The 10297-nt window shown below is 40.7% G+C and overlaps 1 protein-coding gene across 3 annotated transcripts; it reads left to right on the top strand.

The window, feature by feature from the left end:
* The first annotated feature begins 385 nt into the window (after positions 1-385).
* On the top strand, positions 386-8950 carry ndufaf6 (NADH:ubiquinone oxidoreductase complex assembly factor 6). Of its 3 annotated transcripts, XM_066683464.1 has the most exons (10): positions 508-644; positions 1292-1399; positions 1611-1714; positions 3236-3358; positions 3548-3604; positions 5198-5300; positions 5446-5579; positions 6317-6418; positions 7612-7668; positions 8471-8950. In XM_066683464.1, exons 3-10 carry the CDS (start codon positions 1694-1696, stop codon positions 8597-8599), a joined length of 726 nt encoding a protein of 241 aa, XP_066539561.1. In that variant the 5' UTR covers positions 508-644; positions 1292-1399; positions 1611-1693; the 3' UTR covers positions 8600-8950. The 3 variants fall into 3 exon arrangements, with proteins under 3 accessions (XP_066539558.1, XP_066539560.1, XP_066539561.1); XM_066683461.1 differs by lacking the exon at positions 1292-1399 and having other exon boundaries at positions 386-644; positions 1611-1710; XM_066683463.1 differs by lacking the exon at positions 1292-1399 and having other exon boundaries at positions 484-644.
* The last annotated feature ends 1347 nt before the right edge of the window (positions 8951-10297 follow it).

The following is a 10297-nucleotide window of genomic DNA, read 5'->3' as shown; positions in this document are numbered from 1 at the left end:
GTTGTTAAAGTATATTTTTCATCAAATCATAATGCACATGTTGCAATAAAACGTATTATATAAAGTTAAATGTAACATTAAAAGGGCCCAAATCTCGCATAATACTTTAACAAATTGCAGTCGACTAATGAGGAACGCAAGACGGGATGATGTTGTTTCTACCGACTGAAGACAGAGGTACGCGGTTAAAGCGGAAGGATTCACAGAGGGTCCGTCTTAAATGCATCCCTGTTCCCTATGTAGTGCAATATGCAGTTCACAAATAACATATTTACACCCACTTAATGCGTTGTGTCTAATATAAAATATATAAAATCAAACAAAGCTTCACGACCCTTTTTCCGTCTTTCTAACGATTTTATTGCACGTAGAAGCCCTAATTTCGTGTAAATTTCAGTGCACTCTTTAGGGAGCAGGAAGCTCTTTGAGACACGGGCAGCGTCCCTCTGCTGGCCCATGTTCTATGACATGGCTTCAGCTCTTAGCATTAGGAATTATGGGCTTTTATGCAGAAGTAGTTCACTTTGTTGTAAGATATTTCCACACACTGTATACAGACAGAGACCAGCTGAGATTAAATGTTTAAGTTCGTCAAATAATTCAAGCTTGAAACACGATGAGAACTATTGTATTGAGCTTGTGAGGTAAGTAAGCAGTTACTGTTCTGTGGGTAAACAACAATCATCATTAAATTTAGGCTGAAACTCATGTGTCTTTCTAGAGATAGGCCTTTGTATAATGATTCCTGTATTTTAAAAGTACACCGTATGCTTTCTAATACAGCTGCTTTTGTAATTGGGGTATATCTGGACAATTATGTACAGGACATTAGTGTACAAGCCATAATTTCACAGCTCTCATAGTGCACTACATAGGGAGCAGGAAGCCATTTGAGATTCAGCCAACGTGGGTTTTACAACCACAAAAGCTCCTGCAGTTTTTACTGGTAACTTTTCTAGGATTTTCCCTGTTTCTTTTCTCAGTTTGGTTGTGAACACTGGTTTAAATTGTTTCAGGAACACCAGAGAGCAAGAATGATTTGAGTGGTGGATCATTTTCATTGTTGCGGTGGTGTGTTAGTTTGTGTTGTGCTGGAATGAGTGGATCAGACACAGCATTGCTGCTGGAGTGTTTTTAAACCACTGTGTGTCAGTGTTGGACTGAATATAGTCCACCAACCAAGAATATTCAGCCAAAAGCATCCCATGTCCACTGATGAAGGACTAAAGGACGACCAACACAAACTGTGGCACAGCCAATAAGCTACTGTCTCTGTCTTTACATGTACAAGGCTGACAAACGAGGTTGGTGTGTCTAACAAAGTGGACAGTCAGTGGACAATGGACTGCTGTGTCTGATCCACTCAAGCCAGCACAACACACTACCACACCACCACCATGTAAGTGTCATTGAGAACGATCCTCTGCTCAATCATACCCATTCTGTGTCCTCTGACCATTGAAAAACTTACTTGGTGTAAGGGGGCCAACAGAATACAGTGCAACATATGGAGGACAGTCTATAATTATAGGGGTAAATCAGCTAAAAAGTTGTGTAAAATATATAAGCATGCTGTGTACACCAGATGAGTGATGTGTTCTCTTTGACAGATCACGAGACTATGAAGGGTTTGTGTGTTCCTTGCTTCTTCCTGAGACGTCTCGCCGCTCCTCCTTGGCGCTGAGGGCTTTTAATGTGGAACTGGCACAGGCAGGTATTCACAGTAATAAATGCAATGAAGCTCATGGACATATGCACACACCCACACAAAAATAGCAGTTTTAATTTTATTTATATTATTTGGGCCGGCACAGTAGTGCAGCAGGTAGCGTTGCAGTCACACAGGAGTTTGTGGGTTCAAGTCCCGCTCCGGGTGACTGTCTTTGAGGAGTGTGGTGTGTTCTCCCTGTGTCTGCGTGGGTTTCCTTCGGGTGACTGTCTGTGAGGAGTTTGGTGTGTTCTCCCTGTGTCTGCGTGGGTTTCCTCCGGGTGACTGTCTGTGAGGAGTGTGGTGTGTTCTCCCTGTGTCTGCGTGGGTTTCCTCTGGGTGACTGTCTGTGAGGAGTGTGGTGTGTTCTCCCTGTGTCTGCGTGGGTTTCCTCTGGGTGCTCCGGTTTCCTCCCACGGTCCAAAAGCACACGTTGGTAGGTGGATTGGCGACTCAAATGTGTCAGTAGTGTGTGTGTGTGTGTATCGGCCTGTGAAAGACTGGCGCCCCCTCCAGGTTGTGTTCCTGCCTTGCGCCCAGTAATTCTGGGTAGGGCTCCAGACCCACCACGATCCTGAACTGCATCCTGAAGTGCTTACAGACAATGAATGAATGAGGTTTTTATATTACTTTATATCCATGGATCAGAGAATGTGACAATGTATTAAGCATCTACTCCAGGAGAATTTATATATTTGTGACTATTTTTAAAAAGAATCTTTGATTGACAGCGGCCAAGAAGGATACAGTGATTGAATGTTAGCTGCTGTAATTTTGTAAAATCACCCCGTGAACATAATCTCAGAGGGTGCTGGCCTCACTATTAGTGTTTGGCTAGTTGCATTCTGATTTGCTGTCTGCACTCATTAAAGGAACAATAAGTAAGATCACAATTACTCTATTACAGGTTACAGGTCATTTTAAGGTTTAAATATGCATAGTGTTCTTTTAAATATATATATATACTTCTGTGTAAAGTTCTGTGTAATGGTGTCACACTGAAACATATGTGGCTGACACGACCTCCTCCTATACATCACGCCAAGATAGTTCTGTTTTGCGTGTGAGACGAATTTCATTTTCAAGCAACAGTAGGCGGTTCTTGGCCACATGAAGATATGTAAGGCACCAGACTCTCTCACTTGAGTGTCTGGCGATGCCACACTACTTTGACCTAGTTGCTAAAACACAGGTTTTAAAGAGCCCTACACATTTAATCTCTTTTCCCCCTGAGGTCCACTTATGACATTTATATGATTTATATTATATGATGCATCAAAACAACAGAAGCAGTCATAATTCATTCCTTGACATCTATAGTATGCACTGAACCCTCAGGGTCACTCCTTAGACTTCACTTGGCAGGCTGTTTTGTTAGAGGATTACCAACATAATGTTTGACCGTTTTTTTAATTAGTATCTTTTAAGCCAAATTGCACACTTTGTTGTTTCAGCACAATACATTTTATAAACCCACTCGGCCTAAATTGCCACTTTTAGATCCTTTGTGTATACCATATATTTTAGGTCAAGGACACTGTGTCTCAGAAGACCATTGGTCTAATGCGAATGCAGTTTTGGAAGAGTGTAGTGGAAGACGTCTATAGAGATGACCCTCCTCACCAGCCCATCAGTGTGGAGCTGTGGAAGGTTAGTTTTCTACATCAATCATGTTTTTTTTTTTTTAAAGAAGAATCAGAACAAATGCAGTAAATTGTTTTCCATTTACACTCTGACTGTTTTCTGAATATAATTCAGTGGTCAGTATTAATGTGCTCTATTGAAACGTGTTTGTTTGCTGTGTAGACATTCATGTAAAGACTGACTTTGTTTTTGCAGGCAGTTAGGAAACACACGCTGACCAGGAGATGGCTCCTGAAGATCATAGCTGAAAGAGTAAGTTGTATCTTTCATTCATTATCTATAACCCTTATCCAGTTCAGGGTCGCGGTGGGTCCAGAGCCTACCTGGAATCATTGGGCGCAAGGCGTGAATACACCCTGGAGGGGGCGCTAGTCCTTCACAGGGCAACACACACACTCACACTCACGGACACATTTAAGTTGCCAATCCACCTACCAACGTGTGTTTTTGGACTGTAGGAGGAAACCAGAGCAAACCCACGCAGACAGAGGGAAAACACACCACACTCCTCATAGTCACCTGGAGGAAACCCACGCAGACAGAGAGAGAACACACCAAACTCTTCACAGACAGTCACCCGTAGGATACCCACGCAGACAGAGGGAGAACACACCACAGTCCTCACAGACAGTCACCCGGAGGAAACCCACACAGACACAGGGAGAACACACCAACTTCTCACAGTCAGTCACCCGGAGGAAACCCACACAGATACAGGGAGAACACACCACACTCCTCACAGACAGTCACCCGGAGGAAACCCACGCAGACACAGGGAGAACACACCACACTCCTCACAGACAGTCACCCGGAGCAGGACTCGAACCCACAACCTCCAGGCCCCTGGAGCTGTGTGACTGCGACACTAACCTGCTGCACCACCGTGCCGCAAGTTGTATCTTTTTGGTGCCAAATAAGGTACACTGCCAAAGGTTAAACTTGTGTTGGTCTTAAACTGATGAAGCATCAAATAATTTCCAACCTCATTTATTAGTCTTGTTAATAATAATCATAATAACAAGAATAAACTCAGAATATGTTTCACTTAGAAGAGCAATATGTTATTAAAGAAAAATACATTGTGATTGTGATACTCATGCCCCAAAACACACACAAGCACACAATATCCTGAATGGCAAGTCTTTCAGCGATTAAAGAATTGTATATAACATGAAATCATAGATTTCCCTTTTAAAGGAACTGTAGGTAAAATTTGGGTTTTTGGCTACTGTTTACTAGAGCAAATCCTTTTTATAGCACTGTGCTGAAGTCAGGAATGGGGGAGAGAGAAATGGGTGGTTTCCCACCCTCCTCCACAAGTTGTACAGGAGTAGCAATGACAGATGGCCTTTGCTCCCTGTCACAGGTCAGTGAAGCAGCACAATGACTTTGAAGATGTAATTTTAAGTTATAGAAATTACACAGTGTTCCTTTACGTATACACTGTTTTCTAGTGAACAATTTCATTCAAATGATATTTTTGTAAAATTCCATTTATAGCAAATTTCAGATGACTGTGTGTGTGTGTCTGTACCCACTTCCTCCTAGTCACTGTTTAGAGATGTGTCGTACTTGTGCACTGATGGCAAACTCGGGTTTCACATTTTACTTTCATTTACAAAAGTATTTATAGAGTTAAAGGTTATTTTGCCCGACATACTCAAATGTGTAAGTCAGTGTTTATTTTCTCTCCATCTACAAATGGGTTGTGACGATGAAACGTCCACCATGCTGATCCCATAACTCAGCCATGTATAATTACACTGATGGAAAGGTCCCACGTCTATGTTTTTCTTATACGATATTATTCAACACCAATGAAATCTTTTCTCTGCACTTTGACAGGAAAAGGACATGGAGGACAGAGCATACAGGAATATTCAGGAGCTCGAGTCTTACTCAGAGAACACCCAATCGTCACTCCTCTATCTCCTGCTGGAGACTCTAGGTGAGCCTTCATTTGCTTGCCATAAAAAAACATGTCTGAAGAGTTTAATGAAGAGTTAAACCCTTCAGAAGCACATTTTATCTCTCATATTCATTCCCTCACTGGCTGCAGGCTGAGAATATTTTGTATGTATGTATTCAAAAAGGAGTCAAAAACGTACATGCCGACCATGCTGCGAGCCACATCGGCAAAGCACACGGGATTGTGACGTGCCTGCGAGCCACTCCCCATCATAGCAAGAGACGCAAGGTCTATCTGCCCATGGACATCTGCATGCTGGTGGGTGCACTGCTCTCCGGTGACATACAGTTTCTGCTTGATCTTGATAGGATCATGAACACTGAGTATCTTATCCTTTATAATCTGTCAGGCCCAGTTCAGTAGCCTCCTGATGGACAACCCCAGCGGCAGTATGGTGTTGAAGCACGGCTGAGACTCATACAATTTTAATGCATCCTCTATAAATAAGCATGTTACTGCAGTATGAACCTGCTGAGAGTCATTGTGGTGTGTTGGATTATTCTCAGCACTGCAGTGACACTGATGTGGTGGTGGTGGTGTTAGTTTGTGTTGGTACAAGTGGATCAGTAACAGCAGCGCTGTTGGTTGGATATTTTTGTTTGGTGGACTCTTCTGAGTCCAGCACTGACACTGAGGGCTTCAAAACTTGAGCAGCACTGCTGTGTTTAATCCACTCATACAAACATGAAACACACTGAGAATGATCCACCAATCAAATCATACACCAGATGGAAAGCAGACAGTAGTAAGTGTAGAAGTACAAAGTGATGCTGTATGGTTGGTGGAGCTGAGAGAATAGAATGTGAGTGTAGAAGCAAGGATATGGTCATAAAGTTATGGCTGAATGTGGTGTGTGTTCAGTAGGCATTCATTTCTCATTCCTGCAGTATGTTGTCAGTTTATTGCATTCCAGTGAATCTCCTCTGAACAACTAATGCTGAGGGGCAAGGATATGTTTAAACCCAAGGTAACTATCTATTTGTGTGTGTTCCCAGCATGGTGCATCTCAAGAGGACTTCATTCGTGGCAGTAGGGAGAAGAATGTCAGAGATGTTGTGTATGACATTGCCAGCCAAGCCCATGTTCATCTCCAACATGTAAGTTTACGAAAGTAGGTTTTTATTTATGTGCAAAGTACCTTTAGGAACTGAACCAAAAGCGGGTGCTATTAAGTGCATTGCATCAAAGACGCTGGCCCTGGTTGATCAGTGTTGTGTAAAAACAAGTGACGATCTGAGTGCCTTGAATGACATACAAACTCTTCATCATCGGATTCATAAAAATTCTGGAAACAAGTGGAGATTTGAGGACGGTTGATGAATCTGGTCCAGTGTGTGAAAATGAGCACCACCTATATGGACCTTTTTTTATGTGAAGCATGCTTTAATTCATGCTAATGTTTATGTAGTAAGCCATTGAAAAAAATTTTGAGGCTTGTGAACCAATGGCTGTGCTCAGAGTTTGGGTCCAGAGCCTACCTGGAATCATTGGGCGCAAGGTGGGAATATACCCTGGAGGGGGTGCCAGTCCTTCACAGGGCAACACACACACACACACAAATTCACTCACACCTACGGACACTTTTGAGTCGCCAATCCACCTACCAATGTGTGTTTTTGGACTGTGGGAGGAAACCCACTTTCAAAACAACAGCGACGGGTGTTCTCAGTTCCCAAACTTTTACAGAGTGTTCTTTACAGAGTAAAATAAGACCTGATGCAATACAGTGGTAAACACTGCCCCTTTTTCAATTTTGTTTTATGTTGCCGGCATCAAATTGAAAATTGTTTTGTAAAACAATACATAACTAAATGGGCGGCACGGTGGTGCAGCAGGTAGTATCACAGTTACACAGCTCCAGGGGCCTGAAGGTTGTGGGTTTGATTCCTGCTCCAGGTGACTGTGAGGAGTTGGTGTGTTCTCCCTGTGTCTGCGTGGGTTTCCTCCAGGTGCTTCGGTTTCCTCCCACAGTCCAAAAACACACGTTGCAGGTGGATTGGCGACTCAAAAGTGTCCGTGGGTGTGAGTGAATGTGTGTGTGTGTGTGTGTGTGTGTGTTGCCCTGTGAAGGACTGGCGCCCCCTCCAGGGTGTATTCCCACCTTGTGCCCAATGATTCCAGGTAGGCTCTGGACCCACCGCGACCCTTCACTGGATAAGGGTTACAGATAATGAATGAATACATAAATAAACAATAATAAACATATTTTGTTTTGTTTATTTAGATTTTACAGTGTTCCTACTTTTTTGGGATTTTTATAAAAACAGTAAATGTATTCTTTTTTTCACAGGCTAGATCATTCCGTAAAAATGTTCCAGATGCTGCTATGCCTGCTTTTCTACACACAGTAAGTCATTTCATTTCGCTTTTACACTCTCTCTTGAACTGTCTGCCCTCCATAAACCCTCATGCCTGGCCTTTTCTGTGTAATTAGATGACTAAGCCGTACTGTGGCCTTGGCATTTTGCTTTCAGTTTTCTCTCTTTAAGTGAGCACTGTTAAGTAAAGAAGTTTCTGAGTGATAAAAATGTTTAGAAAAATAATACCCAATTTTTAAAGCAGTTCTCCTCATAATATTTTGATGGGAAGAATTAATGTTTTTTTCTTAAGTCCTCTTTCTATAAATTTCCTCATATGTTCTGTGTGTTGTGACATATTTCTTCTTAAAATACATTCTTGCCACAACTTTAAATATACTGTATGGCATACAGATGGTGGACACTCGAACGCCCACTCTTTCTTTATAAATTAAGCTTATCCTCTTCATTTTCTCTTCTGTGAGGCAACACACTTTATGTTGGAACACTAATTTATATTGCATTCAGCTACATAAACATTTGTGAGGTCTGGTTGTTGATTTGATTATAGTATGTCGGGTGGTTGGTGGGTCACAAACACCATTCCAACTCTTTCCAAACGTATTGGATATTCCCCTTATAACTTTCTGGTTGCCTTATTGTTTTTCTCATGAATAAACAGATGAGACTACTGGGCCAAATATATTTGGACATTCAAACATCACAAAACAGCCACCGATCCAGATGATACATGTTGTTTTTGGAAAAGGGCCTGTTGGATTCATTTGTGGTTAAGTGAATGATATCTACATTGTTTAACTAGTTAAATGATAACTTCTGTTTGTTTTGCAGGTCACTATTGAGGATTATTTGGAGAGAGTGAGGAAAGTAGATTTTGACGTCTTCCATCCCAGTCTACAGAGGAGGAATCCATTGCTGCCAATTCAGCTTTACCTCAGATCGTGGAAGAAGACATACTGATGTGTGTGTGTTTTAAATATAGATCCTAACTCATGGAGTATACGTTCATATTACAACCCACAATCCAAAATTGGCTCCTGGTGGTGCAGGAAGATGTGATACGCTAACAGTCAATATTTCCTCTATTGACAACAGAACCCTAAGTCATTACTGGGAACACGTTATTTATTGAGTACAGTTTACTGGAAACTGCAGAAAAAATACTGTACATCATTCTACTTTATCAGAAAATGAGTTGTGAAGTGTTACTACAGCTTAGATGTGTCACATTCAAAAAATATCAGATTTGTCCTATAGACTTTTGGCTGTAATTCACTGTGAACTTTGTATTGAATATTACATCAACTATGTGTAGTTTATATAAAATGAAAATAAGTTTTGGAAAATCTGTTTTTGCCTTTGAGTACTTTGTAGTCACCTGCTATTTATTTCTGAAAGGACGGATTCCAGATGATGAAACATTGCTGTGAATATTTAACTCAGTCACATTATCATTAGTGAGATTAGGCATGATTAGTTCTGGATCACAAACACCACTCCAACTCATCCCAGAGTTATTGGATAAAGTCCCTTCACTCCAGACAATGCAGTTCCACTGTGTGACTGCCCAGGTGTGTGGGCTTTTTTTTTGTGAGTGCAATCAAAGCAAATACAAGCACTGGAAGTATATTAAGTCATTCTCAGACTCTAAATAAACAGCTATCATTATGACATCACAGAATGCAATTAAGTGTTCTGTGACATCATAATGATAGCTGTTTATTTATTAATAGTGGCAGTTGGGTGTTAGGACACCTCATGTGTGGATGTCTTCCTGCCCCTAATTTTTCTGCCAGTAGAGGGTAGTTAATACTGATATTTGTCCAATCTTGATAACCACTAATGCCTGTTTTACATCTCTAAAAGCACAGTAGAGTTTAGATCAGTATAAAAATTACAGCCAATAAATATAATAATGAGGCACTCTTTCAAAAAACATTGAGCTAAACCAATTTCAACATATTCTATATTTGTATTTTAAATTTAGCTCTAACATGTTCTACAGTTCCTCTCCAGTGTAATTCAAGCTCAGAAATATTTTCCTCTTAATACATTTCTCAGAAAGAGCAGTTGTCTGAATGACTTAAATACCAAGTTTGCAATGTTCATAAACAAGGCCAAGGTGTCAGAATGCCACACCTGTATCAGATATACAGTGTTTTACAGAAGTGGCACCAGGTAGCAGCAATATATCATCAACAATATATAATAAACCTAGTTTACACAATAACAAACAATAATAATTACATTGGCAGGTAAGGTTTTGATTGGGCAGTTTGGTTCAGTTCTTCTAAAATGGGAAAGAAACATTTCTATGGAGTTTATACGATTCAAAACCAACTGAAGAACACAAATGAAAAAACAATTCTATATAGAACCTTTCAGAAAAGGGTTCTGTAAGGCACTAAATTTAGTTGTTCTATTGTTATGATTTCCAGCTTGTTGCAATAAAAGAACACTTTTTGTGCTTTTCTGAATGGTCCTATATAGAACCACCTATAGCACATTCTCCATCAGTCTGAAGGATACTTTCCCAATGCAAAGAACCCTTTTAATCATGCAAAAGGTTCTTTGAATGTTCATGGAAACATTTTCTATACTAAATGTTGAATATTGTCAGTGCCCATTAAAAATATCTATCTCCCAAAATAGTACCTT

Source organism: Hoplias malabaricus, chromosome 10, assembly GCF_029633855.1.
Source record: "Hoplias malabaricus isolate fHopMal1 chromosome 10, fHopMal1.hap1, whole genome shotgun sequence".
In the NCBI taxonomy this organism is placed as follows: Eukaryota; Metazoa; Chordata; class Actinopteri; order Characiformes; family Erythrinidae; genus Hoplias; species Hoplias malabaricus.
The sequence above is the reverse complement of the archived record's forward strand: the minus strand, read 5'-3'. Positions and strand labels throughout refer to the sequence as shown.

Excerpts from the sequence above, each read along its gene's own strand:
- ndufaf6 (XM_066683461.1), top strand. The coding sequence starts at position 457 with ATGTTCTATGACATGGCTTCAGCTCTTAGCATTAGGAATTATGGGCTT. Across the intron at positions 645-1,610 it reads TATTGTATTGAGCTTGTGAG|ATCACGAGACTATGAAGGGT; the intron begins GTAAGTAAGCAG and ends TCTCTTTGACAG. Across the intron at positions 3,605-5,197 it reads TGAAGATCATAGCTGAAAGA|GAAAAGGACATGGAGGACAG; the intron begins GTAAGTTGTATC and ends GCACTTTGACAG.